This window comes from Notolabrus celidotus, chromosome 18, assembly GCF_009762535.1.
Source record: "Notolabrus celidotus isolate fNotCel1 chromosome 18, fNotCel1.pri, whole genome shotgun sequence".
In the NCBI taxonomy this organism is placed as follows: domain Eukaryota; kingdom Metazoa; phylum Chordata; class Actinopteri; order Labriformes; family Labridae; genus Notolabrus; species Notolabrus celidotus.
The window spans coordinates 27,934,199-27,957,593 of record NC_048289.1 but is presented as its reverse complement, the minus strand read 5'-3'; the positions used below and the strand labels follow the sequence as shown (position 1 = coordinate 27,957,593).

Below are 23,395 nucleotides of genomic sequence, written 5' to 3'. Positions count from 1 at the left end.
TCCATTCCATTCCGATAAATCCTATTCTATTCCATTGCATCCTGTTCTACTCTATTCCTTTTTATCTCATTCAACCATTCCATCCCATTCCATACTAATCCATTTGATTCTATCCCATTCTGATCCATTCCACAATTTTCTGTTCTACTCCCACCCATTCCATTCCATTCCATTCCATTCCATACTATTCCATTCCATTCAATTCCATTCCATTCCATTCTATTCCATTCCATTCCATACTATTCCATTCCATTCCATTAAAACCTATTGTATTCCATTCTATTGTACCCAGTGTATTATATTCCATTCCATTCCATCATTCCATTGTATTTCACTCGATTCAGTTCCATTCTACTCTATTCCATTCCTTTCTGTTCTATTGGATCTCATTTGAAAGTAGCAGAACTAGCCGAAAAATACACAACGGATATATTATAACCCCTATAAAAGTTATATTCCTGTTTTTTTTGGTTTTTTTTGCATACTGTAACCCAGGGACTGAGGAGGGAAAAAAGTGTTGCAACCACCACAAGAAAAGCAGAAAAAAATATCTGCCTTTTTTAAACACTCTCAGGGCCAATCTCTGTGTGAGGATGGCAACACTCGCTCTACTGCGAGAAGCAGCCGGAGTAGATCTCCTGCTCCGGGTCCAAGTACAGAAAAGAGCCTGCCCAGCAGCAAAAGTCCAGTCACCACCGTATTCAGGTTTTGACCTAGCTTGGCTGTCAGAGGGGAAAAACTCCCCCTGGCTGTACAAGACTGATCTTGGTAAGTAAGTAAGTAAGTCAGTAAGTCAGTAAGTAAGTAAGTAAGTAAGTAAGTAAGTAAGTAAGTAAGTAAGTAAAAACATACATAGATAATAATAATGTGTGTATGGCCAAAGCTGTAAACCTAGGGGAAGCACTGACTTCTATGTAGAAAACCACCAATGTAGTATCTCCATACAACCCAATGCAAACTGCTACAAAATGTTTTTTAGTTGTATATGGAGTCACTGAGTAACATCAAGAAGAAAATGTTCAGAAAGTGAAACTGAGGGACTTTGTTTGTGACGTCACCGTCAGGTAAAACAAACACTTTGATTTGGTTGTTGTTGGTAATGTTTAAAGGCTGAGGACTGGGATAATATGTAGCTGTTGATGATGTACAGATGATGTACATATCTTAAAACCCACCAGCAGAGTTCTTGACGTCAGATTTGTTTGAATCTGTCTCAGAAAGAAAAATAAAACCTGAGATATGATTGATATATCTCTGGAACGAGGTGAAAATACTATTTATGCTGAAATAACATCCAAGTTTATACACACACACACGCACACAGGATTCATTCCTTCTGATGCCAGTTTCCATCACAAGCAAATAGAGGCAAACTTCTCCTCAGTTATCATTTCGTTCTCAAGTCTGAGCCAATCACCATGTCCGATCCAAAGATCTACACGCGATAAACCCATCAGCCAAGAAAACACATCGACCTGCTGTCCAATCCTGACTCCATTGTTGTGGGCGGAAGAAACTGTCAAGATATTTTCCCCATTTTGCAGATCATTTATTCTTTTTTGCAGAAACAGGCAACATCTGTATTTTATCTATAACATCCAAAATGTATAAAAAGAATAGAAAAATGCTCGACAGAAAAAAAAAAACGACATTCTAGGAAGAAGAAACTGACGAAATGAAAGAAAAAAAAAACATCAGAACTGAAGGCACTTATGGCTTGGCAAAACTTGTGCAGTCTGAGTTTTCCCAGGTGGTTGTAGTCAAGCGTCAAAGGCCAAGACTTCATTATTGGAACCAAAGGGGATGAACTCAAACACAATCACATCACAGGTTGATATGTCATCAGTGGCTTTAAAGCTGCTGTCTGGACTCCGTCACTGATCTACAATGACCACAAGTATCGTCTCTAATATTAAAAACACAGTCAACACAACAAGAGGAGACCTCTTCACCGGATTATCCAACCACAGAGTATCAAAATGCAGTTCATTACGGACATTAATCGACTATTTACAACAGCAAAGGAGATGCTCAGTGATTTCTCCTTGGGAATTTAAAGAGTTTCTGAAATGATTTGATTCCTGCAGCTTCCAAAAGAAAAAAAAGAAGAAGAAATGGATGAAGTTTCCAATTGTTTTCCAGTTGACAAAAGTCTTTTTTGTGTCACAATTTCGTTCACATCTCCTTTTTCGTCATTACGCAGATCGGCTTTGTTCATTCAGAGCTGGGCGAGGCAGCCGAGTCTATGTCGTCGTTTTCCTGGTCGTTGGGGGAAGACGACTGTCCTCCCTTCACTCTCTTCCACTTCATCCTCCTGTTCTGAAACCACACTTTCACCTGAGGAAACAAAAGAGAGGGAACATCAGATAAAAGAGTCAGATAAAAAAGCGTTATCTTTATTTTGCAGATTTAATAGAGTGTCATCAGCGTATAAAGATATCTGAGATTCACTTCCTGCAAAATCAGCCTTTGGTTTCCAAACTTTAATCAGATGGTTAGTGACTCTACGACTCCAAGATCTAGAGACCAAACACTTTGGTGATCACTGGAAATGTGAAAGTTAACTAATAAATACAATCATAATAAGTTGGACTCTACCACTTTTTGGCAATTATTGTAACACATGAATACTCAGCACAAGTGTGACAGGGTCAGAAATAAGGATTCAGGGCACTGGTGGCCTAGTGGTCTAAGCGCCCCACATACAGAGGCTACAGTCCTCGTCGCAGGGGTCGCCGGTCGACCATTTCCTGCATGTTTTCCCCCGCTCTCTATTCCCCACATTTCCTGTCTCTCTTCACCTGCACTATCAAATAAAGGTAAAAAGGCCAAAAATATAACTTTAAAGAAATGAGGATCCTTTGTGTGTGTGTGTGAAGGACGAGACGCAACGGGTGTACTATGACGCGGCAAGGAGACGAGGGATCTCCCATTGAGGGGTGTCAGCAGAGGATGCAAGTGTCCGAAAACGCTATTTCAAGCAGGCCTGGTTTGGGAGTCGGCAAACTCTGACCCGGGAAAAAACGTGAGTATCCGGACCAGATTGTAGGCGGCACCGGGACATATTAAAGGTGACATATCACGCTCTTTTCATCAATATATATTGGTCTAAGAGGTCCCCAAAACATGTCTTTAAAGTTTATGCTCAAAAAAACACTTTGAAATCAGATTTTGGTCTGCCTGAAAAGCCCTCTTCTTCAGTCCTCCTCAGAACACTCTGTTTTCTCTCTGACCACGCCCCCTCAGGAAGTGGGTGTGGCCTCGGCTCTCCAGCACGTTGATCTAATGTTTACATGTTGGCTGAATATACACGGCTGCTCAGAGACCTGCGTTACTTCAACCCTCTGAATCTGATCCAGAATCTGATCCTGAAGGAGAGGCGCCTGCAGCAGGACCTTTCTGAAGGATTGGTCACAGATTTAGTGTTTCTTGTTGTTTTATTTGTCAGCATGTCGACGTGTGTCTTGGTACACAGCTACGAACATGTAGCTATGTGGCTATGCTAACTAGCGCTAGCACTTATCCATGAAAAATAAAAATCATCCACTAGATCTTCAAATCTGCAGACGTGGGGAGTAAAACCGACCTTTGTGTTTATTAAGACAGCCTACAACTAGCATGCCTCCCTCCTAAGCTCCTTGTTAGCACACATGTGTGCAGGGAATGAAAAACGGAGGAGGGGTTGAGTTGTATTTTATACAGTCTATGGGCTGAACAAGCTCCGAGCTCTGACTTCCTGTTACAGACCGGGTGTCGTTGTGACGTATGAAAAACACTGAAAACTGAAACGGCCCGTTTCAGCACTCATTTACAGAAAGGTGGAGAAATCAGAACAGGGGCAGAATGGATTCTTTTCATTTTCAGGGGGTTTGTAGACAGGGACACATATTTCAGGTAGAGAACCATTAAAAAGTCCATTTTGCATGATATGTCACCTTTAAAGGGCTGGAGTGACACCAATTTCTACCTGATTAAGTAGAACAGACACTTTCTTTCTTTTATCTTGTTTCTATCTTGTTTTTATTGACCAACGGTTGATTTTATGTCTATCCTGTTTTTATTGATTTTGTTCTAATTGATTCCTCATTTCCTGTTTTAATTGTTTTTATTCAGGGTTACCTCTTAAGCACTAAGCACTTTGTCACTTTTGTTTGTCATGTATTGTCTTGTGCTGTTTGCTGTTTTGATGTTAAAAGGAGGCTGACTCACTCACTGCAGACAGAATCTACCTACGGGTACGAATAAAGTAACCTTGAACCTTGAACCTTGAGACTACTTGTCAAGGTTGTTCTGCCCCCTTAGGTCTCATTGAAGAGGCGACGTGAGGTGGGCGGCGTTGAGGGGCTTCAGAAGTTCAGAGATGTGGAAAGAACGTTCCACTTTGGACTTGGACTTTTATTTGTCTTTGTTAAATATTATTTCATTGTGGCTTTTACACCTGTTGCTTGTTTCAGATTCTATTTATTAACCTACTATGGTAACAAATTAGATTATTGTGTATTTTAGTTTCCTGTCTGGTTTTTAAACTCTGCTCCCCCTGATTTTAAGAACCTGTGTAAGTCCCAGGCTCACCAATTTGGAATCCTAGGTGGCGTTGTTGGCAACTTTTATCATAATCAGTACTTTTAACTTTAAAAGTTTTAAGCCCGGCCACATAAGAATCTAAAACCAAGTTTGATAACGCTGATACAATGCAGAATGTTCTTTTTCCCATGTTTAACTTGTAACATGATAACTGTGGTTTTCCTCTCCTTTTGGCAGCTTTTAGGGCATTTTTACAACATGGTCAGCAGAAAAACAGACAAATAATACCCCACAAACCTCCTGTGGAGATATATAAACTGGCTCAGCTTGCCTTGGCCTTGCACAGAGCATGAATTATCAGCGGAGAGCAGAGCGTTCAGCTCTGGCTGAAAAACTCTCAGGCGGAGAGTATCGTATAGACAGAAGGTCAGCTGTGAGGATGTCAGCCTACACAGGATGTACTCACTGTGTGGAGAGAGCTCATTTGTGTCAGTGCACTGCTCTGAAATGAGAATGATATCATGGTCTAAATGTGCAGCCAAGAATAGCTTGCAAACACACACTTCCTGAGTGAGAGGCGAGATGATCACAGGGAGAATGTGTCAGGAAAACAAGAGGGGTCATGTGTTAAACATGACACCTTGATGTGCCAGTGCAAATAGATACTTAGTGTAAGATCAATCAAGTGTCTGATGAAAGGCTTAATTACAAAATGAATTAAATGCAAGCTGTATATTTGTGTCTGTATATCTGTATTCACACATGCCCCTAAAACTTCCCAAATTTTCACGTGGGAACTTTAAAACTTTCAGCCTGATTTCTCCAATTTTTTTTTTTCCTGAGGCGCTCCTGTAAAAGTTTGTCGGGGTGAACAGATGTGAAATATTGATGTGGAATATTTGGGAAAATTCCCCGTGAGCGAGTGGGCGGGGGTGATGATGCTTAAATCATACGCCCAGTGCAAAAACCCAGAAGAGTGACACGCAGCAGGATGAATAAAGACATCTGAGGTTGACGTAGTTGAATACATTTCAAGATCAGAGCGGTGACGCTATCTGCACATTCGTCTGTTTACACGTAGCATTGTGAACATCACACTGTGGCTTTTGATGACATGCTCTGCCTCCTAAGACTAATTTCCCACCCTCATGCACCAGGAGAAGACTTCAGGCTTCAGACAGATGCAAAAGAAGCTTGAGTTTTAATTTTTGTTTTCTCAGCCTATGGACAAAAGACGTAAATCAGCTTTCCTTCTACGTCCAGCGTGTTTAAATTCTATGTATTGTTATTTATAGACTTCCTGTGTTCCCAGCTGTCATGACGCTTACAGTCTCCCTGCAACATAAATCATTAATCAGTGCTAATGGAACAGTAAGTGTGAAGAGGAATTTGCTGTGAAAAGCTTGTTTGTTTCAGAATATTTCATTTATTGCTGTTTAAATTTAAAGAAAGGAGACGTTATCTTTATTTACTTCTTCACCAACATGTCTGTTTTGATCAGGCCTCTTGAGAAGGTTGATTATGATGAGTCTTATTTTGTTAAATGACACTTTATCCTCACTGAACTCCAGGTGGGGGAGGATTGGTTCCACCTGGTGCAAAGTGGCCCTGATCACAGAGCTCCACCCTGATTGGACAGTGTAGGCAGGGAGGAGGGACACTTTTTTTCCAGTTTTGTTGCATGTTTCCATCTTCTTGTCACTAGGAGGTCTTTGTTCATACACTGATGTTTTTTTTTTATTATTGTGGTTGGCCTGCAGAAACTTTTTCCTCCAACTGAGAAATCACAAACCCTGGTTGTTCATTTTTCTCCACTCAAGCTGCCTGCCAATCACAACACCATCAAAAAGACCAATTGAAAGTCTCCTGAAGGCTTTTCTATAAAAAGATGACTGCTTCAAGGATCAATAACTACATTTGCATCTGTTAAAAAGTGATCCTCATACTTAAAGGATGAGGTCGCTGTTTTTCTGTGATTTTCTGATTGTCAACTAATAAAAAGTAAAGCATGATCGACACCTTCCAGCTCTGTTTGTGGCACCGACTATTTCATTTTGAAACTGAAACAAAACAGGAGTAAAACATGGGACTATCTTCAGCTGCTGATTAATGCATATAGTATTAAGCCTCCTGTTATGTTGCGGGTCAAATTGACCCTTTTTAAAGTCTATTTTAGGCAATATATGCCTTCCAAACCTGCTAAATGCAGCATAAAAACCTGGGCAGCATGTGACAGAAGAGGTGTCGTGTTAATTTATCAACATCACTCCATAATTATTATTATTTTTTAAATAAAATAAACAAAATATGTCATAAAAACGATTGTATTTATATTTAGGGCTTTCCAATGTACATTAAAAAAAGTTTTAACATTGATTTGAATGAAAAAATAGTGAGTTCTCCTCATTGAACCATGATCTGTGAGGATTAAAGAACACCAATGGACTAAATCTTGATTTAAATGGTTAGTAATGGAGTTAAAAACTAGATTTAAATAAATGTGTATTGGGATTTTTTGGGGTTCTCACACTTTTGGATAATTGAATATGCCCCGGGTCAAATTGACCCAGAAGCATTATTGCTGTTCCAGAGAAACGAACATAGCAGGAGGGTTAAGACATGATGTTTGACTGGAGCTACAAGTGTTTGTTTTTATCTCCTTAAATCAAATGAATCAGGTGTTAGATGCAGAAGTTGTTGTAATGGGATTCAAAAACAAGTAGATTTTTAAAGCTAATGCATCTCTTTTAAACCTGTTGTTTTTGGCACTATGCAATGATAGGATGCTAAAACCTCTTCCTTAAATTCCTGAACTGTTAACTTTCTGCATTGTTGTGATTTTTGATCCTAAAAAGTCTTGAACTCAAGTTTGAATTTGAGACGCCTGCAAAAGCAGAAGGCTGAATTTCTCTGCGAATCTCAGGCCAACAGATCTCTGGATGACCGCTCCTCATCCCACTAAGAATTCCCGCCTGCTACTCTGGGATTCAGAAGAATCCGCTCCCACATACTGCAGCCTCTTCGTCTCCAGGTCTCTCTCTTCATCATGACTGATCGAAAGGCCGGCGGAACGCCAGAGCATGTAGGATGAGTCGGAAAAAGTGGGAGCTGTGAGTGAAGATGGAACCTGGCTGTGTGTGTGTGTGTGTGTGTGTGTGTGTTCAGGAGGTCTGGGAAACAGATCACGCAGCAGACCGGCAGTATGTGTGGTCACTGTGGCACCGTGGCCTCATTAGGAGGAGCAGGGACACCGTGGTCCTGACAGGCAGACTGAGGTTTAATCCAGCAGCATCGACACATGTTCGCCCGATTTCATCAAGTCTGGAGCTGCCGCCCGATCATTAAAGCCGCGCGTAGTTCTGCAACAACCACAAGGATGACGAATACCGTGGAAAAGCTATTCATTCTACTCTCAATGCAATAATGTGTAACATAGGAGGGACATCGAGAAACCTGTGGAAAATCCCTCTTTAATGAGGGAGGATTTATTTGTTTTGGTGAAACTTCTGCCCCTGGAAATCTGGAGTTTGTGGGGATTTATCATTTATTTATCATTTTTCATAATTTAATCCTGCAAAGTTTGAGAGCAAAATCAATCTGCACTTCAGGGAAAAACTACAGAATATATTTTAATTTAGAAAAAAGGTGTTTCATATATTTCTGCTTGAATCTCTTCCCTTGATTTTGCAGTTTTGGAGGATCTTTCGTAGAGAGGAATCAGATTCTGTATAAGACGTCCGTTTTAAAGTGTTGGTAACACAAGACCACTCTATTTTATGATCCCTGTGCGAGGTGACCGGGGTGTACCTGTCTCTCTGTGAGGTCCAGGTTGACGGCGATCTCGTAGCGGCGGAGTCTGGTCAGGTAGTTATGGTGGGTGAACTCGGCTTCCAGCTCTCTCAGCTGCTCCTTGGTGAACGCCGTGCGCTCTTTCCTCGCCTTGCAGCTGGAGTCCACCTTAAAACTGGACTCCTGGATATCTGGAGGGGAACAGAAGGGGAATGTATTAATGCAGCATGAGGCTCATGTGTATTAAATGTTTTCTTCAACATTTGCAGACATCTTTGCATTATTTTAGACCAATGCATGCATTTATTTTGCACTCTTTCCCTTCATATTTGTTTAAAATATCAGTATAAGACAGGAGATTGGATTCTTATGCAGCTTTACAAGGAGTTTCAGACCAAACTTGACCTCTTATTACACTTACTCACAGCTAATCTGGCTCAAATTAGCACTCCCCTCATTTCAATCGACTATTAAACAGACCTTAAGGACCTTTCAGACCAACAAACCACAACTCCAAAGGCTCTTAAGTGGGGGCCCCTCATATAGTAAACACCAAAACCAGCACTTTAAAAAGAGACCACCCTGACCTGAAGTTATGAGTCCTGTTCACCTGCAGCGGGACTGAAAACCTGCACATGCAAATCTCTGATTGTGCGTGTATCAGTCTGCCGTTCCCTTTAAGTTAATGTGATTGTATTCAGTTAGAATATCTGCATGCAAACCTCCCTCCTTGGTATGTGTGAGAGCATTTCTTCGCGGGGCAGGGGCCACCAGCCCAGCCACAGAGGGACTGAGTTAGCAGAGGAATGCGGCGGAACATCGTTAAAGCCTCTAACAAAAGAACAAAGGTGCGGATGTGTCCAGGTCCGAGCGCTGCGTGGGTGTGTGTCGGACGATTTCCCTCCGGACGACCGAGAGAGGGAGATCCACATTAACTCATCTCTACCTGACAGCAAATACATCAGGAGACAACCGGAGATATCTTTATGAATGTGGCGCTCGGTTGTCAAAGGTCGAGCAGGAAATGTGGATTTAAGTGCACATTAAATCAGGTAATGATAGCAGCAGAGATGTGCGGTTTATTGCAAAGTTCTGCAAAGTTTTTCCTTCAAATTTCCTAAAAGAGGCATAATTTTGCCCGTCTGTGTAATCATAAATGAAGGCAGGTTGATTTAACTCTCAGTGCACCTCTCTGGAGTATTAAAGGAAAGTCTTGGGGTAATAATTGTGCAATGGTAGCGACACTAGCAGCTGATGTAATCCTGAGAAAATGGTTCTAATTTGTCAAAGTGAGAAGTTTTGCTCAGCGCTTGCCAGAGCAATGAGCCAGACGGTGAAATGGACCGCAGTACCTGGGCCAGATGTGACTGGGCACACCAAGACATGTGTGTACGTGTGTGTTTAAGCGTGTGTGTGTTTGTGCTGCAGTACCCATGAGCCGAGCCAAAAAACCTTCTCATTGTTGTTGAAGTGTCATTAATGACGCGCTGCCCCGAGCGTGCCGTGGCCTTGTCAGGTCTGGTGTGTGTGGAGCAGCCTTTACTCAGACCTGAACACCTGGCAGGCAGGGGCAACAGAGCGGTTCCCCACTAAACAGGCCCCCAATAAATATCCAGCACAGCCAGAGACCGTAAACTTGCAGGGGGAGAAAGGCTTCTGCGCCCAGCAGGGTTCTCACAGACGGACAGCATTTGGCGCATTTTTGAAGGTGGATGGTGCAAAAGGAGTTTGTTTTCATCAGGAGTCAATTAACGCTGAGGTCATTATGTGATCGCTTTAGAGCTGAAACAACAGGTGAAAATTACACGTGTGAGTGACTGCTCAATGTGTGTGTTACAGTAGGAGCCAGGACTTACACTGGGATGTTATTTTAGTAGCACTTCATTTAAGCCTTATTATCTGAGGTTTGAGATGCACTGAGACTTTGTATAGAAGCAGATATAAAGGTGTTCAAGTGTTTATTTGTTTATACAGACAGGTTGTTTACACTTTATTATTACAGTACTTGATTAAAAGGCTTAAAACACTTGATAGTGTAGGAGTTTAACTTTTTTTTGAGTGTTTATAAATGTTTTTTCACAAATTATGTGATGGTATATAATGTAAATTATAAAAACACATTATTTAGGTTAATTTTGAACATTTTTCAACATATAGAAACCCACTTTTAAATAATTTACAAATACTTTATCACTTTATATTAGAATTTATTTTGTATATAGTCATTCGAACATGTTATTCTGCTTACTTATAAAGTTTTGGATGTTTTTATAATTGGTGAAAAACACATTTTGATGCTCCTAAAATCCTTAAATGTGCTTAAATTATTACAGTGTGTTATTAGCAATTAATTCATTGTATGTATATAAATTCTAATAAATGATAAGTGTTTAAAACTAACTTTTTTCTGTATTTTTTTCTGTATTTTTAATATTTTTTATTGTTTTATTAGTGCTTCAGAAAGTTTGGATTAATTTAACATTTAACTTATTTAAATTATTTTCTATAAATCAAGTTATTTCATTTATACAGCATCAAATCACAGCTGAATAAGGTCTACATCATACCCATTATAATCGAACATCTATTATAGCTTCTTGTTGTTCTGCTATCCGTATTATCGCCCTGTCACTTTAAATTATTATTTATTTATCATACGCATAATTTAATCTGCAGAATTATCGGTTGAACTCTGGATGAAAGTCAGCATCAAATAAAAGGATTATGGTTTTGGAAACACGCACCACATTTCCATATCTGCACAAACACCCACAGAGTGTGTGTAAGCAGCTCAGTCTGTGATGTGAATGCCTGCAGGACATTTTCCTAATATATGCTCTTCTAGCAGCGAGTCCATACGCAGAGTGAAAGGCTCTATTCTCCAAACCATGAGCTGATGTAGTGGTCAGACATGTTGCATGCACTCAGTGGGAGATTGTGTTACGGCTTAACGACAGGAAAATGTCAATGGATAAGAATGTAAAAAAAAAAAGTGGGCTCACAGGCAGAGTGATTTTACCAGACGTGGTCTGGCATGTTTTCAGTGTAGTGAGGGAGGTTACAATAAGGTAAGGGAGGGAGGGGGAAGGGGGTCTGGACGCCCACGCAATCCCCCCTTCATTTGGCCGGAGCAGACGTGGGTCATGTAGTTTTTATTCAGAATAATTCAGGCTAATCTTTATTTTTCATTTATTGAAAAACAGAATTAATCTGTGTCACTTGCATGTCTTTGCACTCTACCTCTGCCTCTGAAGATTGGAGTGACTTCCACATTATACTAGTAATAATCAACTTGCTGTGTGATCTTGCTCTCCCTATTGTATTTAAATGATATTGCTTTTTTGTAATTGTTTTGTCTGTTTACCCCTTGTCAATGTCGGTATGGATGTGAGGTGCGTGTGATGTGATCAATGTTCTGGGGTGGGTGGGATCTTAAGGGTGTTTGTGTTATTGTGTTTTATAACATCATCCACAGAACTCTGTTCCAAGACCTATTGTTTGTCTGTCTGTGCATAAAAAAAACACTAAAGAAACTTTGGAATAAGAATAATTCAGGCTGTTTAATTAAACATAGATGATAGCAACAAGGAAGTTCAGTCAGTGTTTGAAGTATCACTGTACGATGAGTCAAACTTTGAAGGGTTTAAAATAAATGTTAAAGTCTGTAAATACAGGACCCCAAAGGTTTCCCACCAGAGACTAAATCTAAATGTCTAAATCTTTATTTAAATCTCACTTAACTCATCAAATCTCCCCCAGAGTGCTAATTTTGTGGCCGTTTTGATTTTGTTTTTCACTCCACGGCACATTTCTACAAATCCAAACTCAAATATTTAGCCAGTCTGTCAGTGTGATCCTTTACGTTACGCGTCTAACCTTCAGAAATGAGTTTGTCATGGATATCCGTTTCTTTTTTTCGCTTCCTATGGGCATGTGCGAAATTGGAGACGGGTGATAAATTGCACTTTAATCCAAAAGTATACAAAGGTACCATTTCAGTGCTTTAAACGCTATTCGGCGGATATCCTAGGAAACAAGCGCTCATTCTTCAGCGGAAAATTTGGGATCAATTGGGGGAAGTATTTCTTGGGGTGGCGCAAATATTTGTCACTGTTCCTCGTGGGAGCGAAGTATTTTAACAGGATTGCTATTTAAAGTTGAATGTTTTATTGTGTTTGAATTTCATCCTGAGTTATAAATTAGCGCTCACACACCTGTGTTGTGCAGCCTGATGTCACCCTGAACGTGCCCACGCTGTTATCAAACAATGGTCTATTTCCATCGGATGCAGCGGGCCAATGAAACCTTCACGCCGCATCCATCATTTCAGCCTTTTGAAAAGCTCTCAAACAATCAGAGGATGCAACTGTTACTTGAAGAACACGAAAGTCTTCTCACCTCCTCACCTCTCGCATAGTGATCTGATTACAGAGCTACCTTAGGATGGATTTGGAGAGGAAACACAGAGGGGGGATTCGTGTCCCTGCCAGCTGTTATAGAGGGCAGAGGAGAGACTCTAAACTTTGATATAGCTGAGTTTTTTGAAAAGAAATGTATCCACATCTGTTATTTCAGTTCTCCACTAGGTCAAGAGTGGTGCCACATTTCCCCCTTTCTGTCCCATCCTTTCTTTGTTCATCAGCAATCTTTTAAAGCAGCGTAAAGAAGACAAAGAGAAATGTCCACTATCATTTTTTAAATTCCCAGATGTGTGTTTCATCATGTAAGTTTTCTTTCCTAAGTCTCCCGTGTTGGGATTTTGGATTCCCTTCTCCCTCTAACACACCCCAGCTGCCTCCCATCCATCCTGCCTCTGCGACTCACCTGCGACATCTCTCTTCCTCTTACTGGAGCTCTTCTTATCTGAGTCGGCTGATGCCACGCTCTGCGGTGAGTATTCTCCGTCCAGGCACCCGGGCGCGGCCCCTGGCAGCCTGTCTCCCCCTACAGAGTCCAGGTCAGGGCCTCCACCTCCGCTGCCAACTACAGCTACGGGCGAGACCACCGGCGGACAGGCCTCTGGCGCTCTCAACCTCGTCTCGCAGGGGTTGAACTGCCACTCGGCTCTCTGGTAGCCCTGGCTCTCTTGGTAGAGTCTGTCGTCTCGAGGGTAGGCCGCGTGAGGCGCAGGTGGCACCAGGCAGGAGCTGGTGAAGTCTGTGTAGGCGAGGAACTCGGGCTTCTGATGGAGGGAGAAAGGGGCCTGCTGGTAGGGCGACTGCAGATTTGTCCCTACGACCCCTGTGTGAGGGTTTCTCATGCAGCCCCAGATCGGACTGCTGGGGTGAGCGCTCCTCATGCAGCTGCTGGCTGGTTGATCCATAATGATACAGAAAACCCTCACAGAATCTTGGTTAGAGTCTTATTGCAAGTTTTTTGTGTCTTCTGGAGGCGTTCAAAAAGCGTCTCAAAGAGAAACTCAGGGCTGTAAAATCTGAGAAAAATCCCCTTCAGCTGCCTAAATGCACATCATGGTCTTACTTCAGGCTGTTGACTCTTCCACAGTCCAGAACGCGTGAGGATAGACGCCTTCCTGTGACAGCTTGTTTCCCTCTCTCTCTGGGAGTGTGTGTGTGACGTCCTTCGGAGCCTCTGGTCCTCTCACACTCTCACACACTTTCCCTCTGCCTCGCTATCCTCTCACACACCCTCTGCTGATCTGACTGGCTTGTGGCTCGGCGGGAGAGCTCCATCCGCAACTGCATGACTCCCCTCCTCGGGCTGGCTGTTTTCACAACTCTTCTAAGGCATTCTTGACAGGCGAGCCCTCCTCCTTTTTTTAAACGTATAGGTGGGAAAGAGTGGCAAGTTTATGGAGTGTAATGTGAGAGTGCATGGGAGGAGCCCTGCCGGCCACATGTTGGTAGTACCCTCCGACCAACCCTGCCTCATCAACTATTAATCACAGGGGAAATTTTATATGCACATCTAATGGGCTTTCCAGACGCGGGGCTTTTAAAGGGACATTGTCTGTAAAATATAAAGTGAGCACCCACCCACATGAGAGCTGTGGACCCCAACTCATTTCAGCTCCTTAGCGCTTTCTGACACCCAATTTAGTTCCTTTTTTGACACCCTTTAGAGGAAAGTTAACCCGAACCATTTCCCTCTGCACCCCTGATCCCCGCCTGTCCTCTCCAATCTCAGATCTCCTTTTTTCTCTTTCGGTTTTTATGACTGTGTGTGTGTGAGTGAGTGTGTGAGTGTGTGTAATGCTACACACCCAAATCCACCTGGCTGGACTTTCTCTAACTCAGAGGTGATAGGAGGACTGGATTTGATATTGGCTGTGCAGGCTCTCACACCTCTTGAGGTTTCTCACTTTTGTGAAACACAATATAAAATTTCAGAGCCATATTTCAAAAATACTTGTTAAACACAGTGACTGAGGGATGGTTGAGCTGTTTTTAAGTTTTCTAGTAGAAGTCCAGTTTTGCATGTGACACTTTTTAAAAGAATAGAGATGTAATTATTTGATTTTATTAAAGATATTTAAGTCAAAAAAAGTTTGTGGGCTGTTTAAAATGTTGGAAGAAACCAATTTTGATGGTTTTCAAACAATTTAAACCATTGCAAACAGTGCAAAATCAGCATATCACATGTTAAAACTGAAAATTTGGATTGTTTTATGAAAAAAAAGGTTATTTTAAAGTTGATGCAACCAACATGTTTCAAAGAAGTTGGGACCAGGACGACAAATCACTGAAAAAGTTGTGTATTTCTTTATAAATCTCCCCCTAAAAATTGACATGACTCTGTAGTGGAAGTCACTGCATTAAAAACATGCATGACTGTAGTGGAAGTCACTGCATTAAAAACATGCATGACTGTAGTGGAAGTCACTGCATTAAAAACATGCATGACTGTAGTGGAAGTCACTGCATTATAAACAGACATGACTCTGTAGTGGAAGTCACTGCATTAAAAACATGCATGACTGTAGTGGAAGTCACTGCATTAAAAACATGCATGACTCTGTAGTGGAAGTCACTGCATTAAAAACAGACATGACTCTGTGGTGGAAGTCACTGCATTAAAAACATGCATGACTCTGTAGTGGAAGTCACTGCATTAAAAACAGACATGACTCTGTAGTGGAAGTCACTGCATGAAAAACAGACTTGACTCTGTAGTGGAAGTCACTGCATTAAAAACAGACATGACTGTAGTGGAAGTCACTGCATTAAAAACAGACATGACTGTAGTGGAAGTCACTGCATTAAAAACAGACATGACTCTGTAGTGGAAGTCACTGCATTAAAAACAGACATGACTCTGTGGTGGAAGTCACTGCATTAAAAACATGCATGACTCTGTAGTGGAAGTCACTGCATTAAAAACAGACATGACTCTGTAGTGGAAGTCACTGCATTAAAAACAGACATGACTCTGTAGTGGAAGTCACTGCATTAAAAACAGACATGACTCTGTAGTGGAAGTCACTGCATTAAAAACAGACTTGACTCTGTAGTGGAAGTCACTGCATTAAAAACAGACATGACTGTAGTTGAAGTCACTGCATTAAAAACAGACATGACTGTAGTGGAAGTCACTGCATTAAAAACAGACATGACTCTGTAGTGGAAGTCACTGCATTAAAAACAGACATGACTCTGTAGTGGAAGTCACTGTATTAAAAACAGACATGACTGTAGTGGAAGTCACTGCATTAAAGACAGACATGACTCTGTAGTGGAAGTCACTGCATTAAAAACATGCATGACTCTGTAGTGGAAGTCACTGCATTATAAACAGACATGACTCTGTAGTGGAAGTCACTGCATTAATAACAGATCTGACTCTGTAGTGGAAGTCACTGCATTAAAAACAGACATGACTCTGTAGTGGAAGTCACTGCATTATAAACAGACATGACTCTGTAGTGGAAGTCACTGCATTAAAAACAGACATGACACTGTAGTGGAAGTCACTGCATTAAAAACAGACATGACTCTGTAGTGGAAGTCACTGCATTAAAAACAAAACAGGCATGACTCTGTAGTGGAAGTCACTGCATTAAAAACAGACATGACTGTAGTGAAAGTCACTGCATTATAAACAGACATGACTCTGTAGTGGAAGTCACTGCATTAAAAACAGACATGACAGTAGTGGAAGTCACTGCAGACTCTTGTAGTGGAAGTCACTGCATTAAAAACAGACATGACTCTGTAGTGGAAGTCACTGCATTAAAAACAGACATGACTCTGTAGTGGAAGTCACTGCATTATAAATGGACATGACTCTGTAGTGGAAGTCACTGCATTATAAATGGACATGACTCTGTAGTGGAAGTCACTGCATTAAAAACAGACATGACTCTGTAGTGGAAGTCACTGCATTAAAAACAGACAAGACTCTGTAGTGGAAGTCACTGCATTATAAATGGACATGACTCTGTAGTGGAAGTCACTGCAGACTCTGTAGTGGAAGTCACTGCATTAAAAACACACATGACTGTCTGAGCACAGTTTGTTGCTGAAACCACAAATGTGAGCTAAAACTGAACCATGCAAAGAGAAAACCAGATGTAAACATGACCCAGAATGGCCAGCGACTTTCCTGGACTGAGGCAAAGTGCTCAGTCCTCAGCTTTTTGAAAGAGAGGGACCACCTGGCTTGTTTTTAGCGTACAGTTCAAAAGCCAGTTTTGGTGATAGGATTTAATGCTCAAGTGCCCATGCCAGGGGTAGCTTAGACATCATCCTTAATGGTGAATAATATGCACAGGTTTAGGAGCAACACTATGGCTCTGTAGTAGAAGAGTCCTGACCTGTCTGTAGTCCTGATTTGTCACCCATTGAAAATATTTGGTGCACCATGAAACTTTTTTTTTTAAAAGAGTAAAACGTTCAGTTTCAACATCTGATATGTTGTCTTTGCTCTATTTTCGGTGAATGTCGGGTTTCAATGGTTTGCAAACCATCAAATTGTGTTTTTATTAGCATCTTCTACAGCGTCCCAACTTCTTAGGTATTGGGGTTGTAGAATCCTCTTTCATATGAAGTAATGTCTCTAATACCATTAAAAACTTTTTGGCTCAACCAGAAAAATTGGACTCAATTCCAGCGTATCCGTTACCCAATAAACCCACTGAACCACATTTTACAGAAAAACAGCTTCTTCATACTGCTCATATTTTGGAGCTGAGGTTTTCCTTCTTCATGTGTCCTCACTTTGCTCCTGACCTCTCAGACAGAACGGGGGAGGAGGATCACACCTCAACCAAGAGGGGGAGAGAAAAAGAGAAGGGAGATTTAGAGATATGAGAGAAGAAAGGAGAAGAAAAAGGGAATATGAGTCAGGAGAGTGGACCTTAGAGAGAGGGGGACTCGTCTGGTGACGACTGCAGAGCCAGAAAGAAAAGGAAAACAGGCGGACAACAGAGTTAAAATGAGGCTGCATCAATCTCAGGGAGATAAAATATAATCTGTAGTCTCAAATCATGAATCTATCTTTCTTACATCAACTGCAAAAAAAAAAAAAAGTAAAAGCAGGGATAATAGGCAGGGGAAAAATCTGATTAGGTAAAGCCAACAGAACTAGAGTGGATGAAATGATTAAAAAAAGAGAAAGTCAGATAGAGAATAACAGAAGGGAGAGTGTTTGAGGTCACACACCAAACCCCTTTCCATTTACCCAGCGAATTGTTGAGCCATGAAGCATCCCTGGCTTTTACTGGCAGTCTGAGCCCCGGCCGCACCGCAGGGAGCAGAGGTTACACTGCATTTGTGGTCAGAGCCGGGGCCATCTGTGTGTCAGTATAAATTAGAGTGTGTGTGCTGTGTAAATATACGTCACTGCGAGTCTATGCGCACGTGTCTCAATGAAGGAGATAAAGGGTGTTTATGTGAAACTCTGTAAATGTGAAAGGAAACCTCGGAGCAGTTCTTTGACATTATTAAAGAACAAAAGTTTGGTTTAACCAGAAAGTGACACACAGAAGAGGAATCTGAAGGTTTGCCCAGGAAAAGTGGTCTAATCGGTGGAATGACTATTTGCAGGGTTAGATGTTAAATCATTGAAGCTGGGAGTGTGCTGGGAACATTGTGTCACTTGTCACAATAGCTTTTTGGCAAACATGATCACAAGAAGCCAACTCAAAGGATGCGGTCTTTAACTGTTTCCTGAACCAGCCAACAGACTCAGCTGATCTGAGGGAGTGCAGAGGTTTTTCCAAACAACTGGTATTCCCCTTTGGTTTAACACTTGGTATATGTTAAAGTTTTTGGTTTGATGACAGAATTTTACTGTTCTCTGTACTACGCCCAGGCCTGATCCATGCATCCAGCCGTTTTCTTCCACTTATTCAGGGTCAGGTTGGGGTGGCAGCAGGCTAAGCAAGCTGCCCCAAACATCCCTTTCCCCAGCCTCTCCTGGGGGATTCTAAGGCGTTCCCAAGCCAGGTAGGATACATAATACCTTCAGTGCATTCTGGGTCTACCCTGGGGTCTCCTCCCAGTTGGACCTGCCTGGAAACCCTTCAAAGAGACATCCTTATCAAACACCCAAAGTACCTTCAGGTGACAAAAAAGGAGTTTCAGTGGTGAGTAGCGCGGGGTGGTGATAGCACTGGTTCAACTCCAAGCCTTGATTTTTTGCTTTATGCTTTATACTTTGCTTGTTTGCTGCTACCTAGCTAAGCGTATCTGACTTGTGAAGCTTATTAGCATAAAAGCTGTTCCACCAGAGAGTGGTCATTAGGGGTATGCATCTCTTCTTTTCTATCTCATCCAGTTCAGAACAATTTGATTCTTATTTGACTAGTTCCTTGCTAATGCACAGGTCGTGTTAGATGACATTGGCAGCTGATGTACATTTCACTTTTCTACAAAGCACAGATGGTGGAAAGATGTCCTTCCCTAACATTAAATCCAAACAACTTGACTGACTACATGATTTCTAAAGTGGAGACTGTAAATCGCTCCACTGTTCTCAGACTCTGATGTTAATGTTTCCTTACAGTAAGATAACTAACGCTAACAATGCCAACTTTACTCTGGTTAAAGGTAAAAGGTCAACATCCGAGTCTTGCGACATGGAAGACACTGAGCCAGTTTGCAGAAAAATCGACCAGTTTGTAAATGGTAAATGGACTTGTACTTATATAGCGCTTTTCTAGTCTGTCTGACCACTCAAAGCGCTTTTACACTACTCGTCACATTCACCCATTCATACCCATTCACTCACTGATGGTAATGGCTGCTATGTAGTGAGGGACCATCAGTGTTAGCTAATCGCATTCGTACACATTCACACACCTCTGAACAACAGAGGGAGCAATTCGGGGTCCAGTGTCTTGCTCAAGGACACTTCGGCATGTGACTGCCGGAGCTGGGATCGAACCGCCAACCTTCCGATTGATAGACGACCGACTCTACCCACTGAGCCACAGCCGCCCATTTATATGACATTACCGTTAAGAACGGTTACCCGATCAGATTGGTGAATCTTTACACCCCCTTGTCATCAGAGTCATTGCTCTGGCAGTGGCTCAGTGGGTAGAGTCAGTCATCCTTCAATTGGAAGGTTGGCAGTTTGATCCCAGCTCTGGGAGTCACATGCCGAAGTGTCCTTGAGTGAGACACTGAACCCCAAATTGCTCCCTCTGTTGTTCAGCGGTGTGTGAATATGTATGAATGAGCTCAGCTAATACTGTTGGTCACTTACATTAGCAGCCTCTACCATCAGTGAATGAATGGGGTATGAATGGGTGAATGCGACGAGTAGTGTTAAAAAGTTATTTGAGTGGTCAGACAGACTAGAAAAGCACTATATAAGTACAAGTCCATTTACCATTTACCATTTACCAATACATTTCCTGTGTCTCTTCAGTAAAGGTAAAAATGCCTGGTGAATTAACTTGTACGAATAAACAGATAGTGAATGGAGCACAGTTAACAAGCTAAGAAAGCTTCCTCCTTCTACAGATCAGAGCTTGTAGAAAAACATCAGAGGGTGTGTTGCAGAGGCGGGGGAAGGTATGAAAAGGGAGTCTCTTGTGATCTTAAATCGGGGGATCCAAGTTTGAACTTTAGGCACTCAGTTCAGGAGCTTAAAAATACTTTTGAACAGAGAATCATTCTGGATATAAACATTTAAAAGCTACGATATCCTGGGAACTCAACTGTGTAATCCTGCTTGTGTATGTTGCAAATTTGTAATGTATAATATTTGATGTTGACTTCATCTGTCTCGATATTTGGTAACTGGCTTGTTTTGATCTCCTTGAAGGAGTTGTTCCCAATATGCAGTAAACAATATGGAATACAGCAAGCATTATCCTCAACCAGAACCTCTTTAGTGTGTTGCAAACTAACACATTAGTTCTCGTGTGTATTTGTAAGAGTGAGCAGGTCTCCTCATCTTGTTTTTGTGAGGGAGTGTGTGGGCTCAAGCTCAGTCATACACACCACGGAGCCCTGATAAATGAGCTTGACGTGAGTCACATCTCCCCTCACCCTGCCGGCAACCTGTTTCTGTCAGTCTAACACCACATGTGTGTGTGTGTGTGTGTGTGTGAGAGTCTGTGTGTGTGTGTGTGTGTGAGGGAGAGAGAGAGAGATATTCTGTTTGTGTAAGAGATTAAAATAAGAAGAAAGCAGCTGGAGGAGGTTGTGTAAGAAGAGTCAAACATTTCTCTGTAGATGTGCAGGATTTTGTGCTTTCAAACACATTTGTGCATGAAGGAGTGAGACCGTGTGTTAGTGTAGGTGTTTGTGCGAGTGTGTTTTCATCTGATCCATCTTCATGACACTGGCAGGATTAGAGCCCTCCATCAGTCTCAGGTCTGACAGCGTGACCCTGTGTGACCCCAGCCTCACCTGGGGTCCTACTGGACTGTGGGAGCTTCTTATCTTTGCTACTGTCCTCGGGGGGGAGCGGAGGGTGGGAACGTTTGGGTGGAGGGATTGAAAAGAAGAAATGGTTGTTTGAGTAAAAGCAAAAATAATAAGAGAATGTTAATTTATGAGATTTGTTGAAATCACTCTTGGGTCTGATTAGCCTTGAGTAAAGTCAGTTTACTCCACATTACATCCACTGAGATAATATCTGCTCCCCAGCTGACTAACAGATAGGAGCCAATACACAAGACTACTGGTTTCTGTCACTCCTGCTGGCTGCTTTCTACTTGTTGCATCACACCTCATGAGCTCACTGCGTGTAACCCTTACCCTGCAAACTAACTCTCAGCACAGAGTGTAAAATAATAAATGCAAAACTATCACCTGCAACTTTAAATCACATGGTATAACATGATTAATGCTCAAGGTGGCTTAAAGAACCATAATCCTTGTTTTCTCCAGACCTGGATTTTACATGAGGTCTGCTTTAACGAAGGGGATCCGACTGTATGAGCAGCTTCGGGCATTGAGAGATTTGGGTGAAATTGATGGTGTGGTTTTAAGTCTTTAGATTGCCAGCAGTATTACCTAAAGTCATTAGCAGTGCTGGCTCAGCGAGGGACTGCTAGTTTGACAAATAGACTGGATTTTTAGGATGTTTAGCCAGAGAGGAGAAGTGTGCTGCCAGCCCTCCTGACTGTGAAAACTTGTCAAAATAAAAGTGGAATGTTGTTTAGGTCCTCTCCAAGGGGAAAGTGTTACTTCTTTCTTTCACAATTAACCCCTCAATTACTGATTTTTTTTATAGCCACGGGGGCACAGCGCAAACAAGCTGTATGCATTACACTGACAAGTGTTCACCTTGTAAAACTGATGTGCCAAATGTGTTGGCAGACGTTTGCCAGTTAACGCATACAGCAAACACAGAGTCGTTCAAAGCTTGATCTGAAAAGGCGACTGGACTTGGTAAAAGAGGAACTGAAGAAGCCTTTTGAAGGAGAGGTGTGATGTCTTCAAGAATTTCTACCAAGTCCAGTTGCCTTTTCAGATCAAGCTTTGAGTTACCATGACCTGGATGACTAAGAACTTTCACAGGAACATTAGCCCACATCTGAAGTCTAATATAGGGGAGAACAGGGTTGGTTGTCACACGGGTTGGTTGGCACACTCGTTATGTCACGGCACCAGAGGGCACTGTCTCTTAAATTGGGGTACGGACATTTCCAGACTTAGGATCAGAGCTCACCTACATAGTCTTCTCTGGAGTAAGACAGCTGAACTTGAGGTGAGAGGACTTTTTGTGTTTTTCATGTCAAATTGTAAATATTCAGCTCCTCAGTATTTTTCTTCTAGGCTTTTAAACGATGGGTTTATAACAAAACAAGTGTTACCCTTACAAAGTGTGAGGGGAAAGCTATAGTTTAGATTTGTATTAGCTAGCTAAGTAGTTGTTAGATGGTTGTTAGCCTTGATGCTAGCAGAAAATTCCAGTTGGGGTTGGTCGTCACATTCTCTTTAGGGGTTTGTTGTCACATGTAACAACCAACCACTATGTTGGCAAAATCATGCATGGTGAAATTAGTTGGAGTGCGCAGACCCAACATTTGCCATCACTGTAACTCAGACAGTGAATGCATGTAGCCTAGTTGAGTAGGCCATTATTGTTCGGCCTGTTTGTTTTGTTCTTTATGTTGTTATATAGGCTGGCCTAAAGATGTGTTTCCTGTTCATGTTCCTTGCTCATTTTATGTTAAAATGCATTAAGTTATGTAGGCCTATCACTTGTCAGTGCAATTAAACTTTCAAATTTAGTTCTGTCTTCTTGCCTTTTTAAAAATATTTTTCCCATTGAAATACCATTGTGACAACCAACCCCATAGTGTGTGACAACCATCCCCATAGTGTGTGACAACCATCCCCATAGTGTGTGACAACCAACCCCATAGTGTGTGACAACCAACCCCATAGTGTGTGACAACCAACCCCAACCCCATAGTGTGTGACAACCAACCCCATAGTGGTTGACAACCAACCCCATAGTGTGTGACAACCATCCTCATAGTGTGTGACAACCAACCCCATAGTTTGTGACAACCAACCCCATAGTGTGTGACAACCATCCTCATAGTGTGTGACAACCAACCCCAACCCCATAGTGTGTGACAACCAACCCCAACCCCATAGTGTGTGACAACCAACCCCATAGTTTGTGACAACCAACCCCAACCCCATAGTGT

General features: G+C 41.9%; 1 protein-coding gene across 2 annotated transcripts in view; it reads right to left on the bottom strand.

The window, feature by feature from the left end:
- Positions 1-1,542: 1,542 nt before the first annotated feature.
- The window catches only part of meox1 (mesenchyme homeobox 1), a 128,357-nt gene continuing 106,504 nt past the window's right edge, over positions 1,543-23,395 (bottom strand). For both annotated transcript variants that reach the window (XM_034707103.1, XM_034707104.1), the window contains 3 exons: positions 13,138-14,086; positions 8,332-8,504; positions 1,543-2,337 (listed from right to left, as the gene is read on the bottom strand). In XM_034707103.1, coding sequence (XP_034562994.1) covers positions 2,215-2,337; positions 8,332-8,504; positions 13,138-13,636 — 795 coding nt within the window. In that variant the 5' untranslated portion in view covers positions 13,637-14,086 and the 3' untranslated portion in view covers positions 1,543-2,214. The remainder of the gene's footprint in view (positions 2,338-8,331; positions 8,505-13,137; positions 14,087-23,395) is intronic.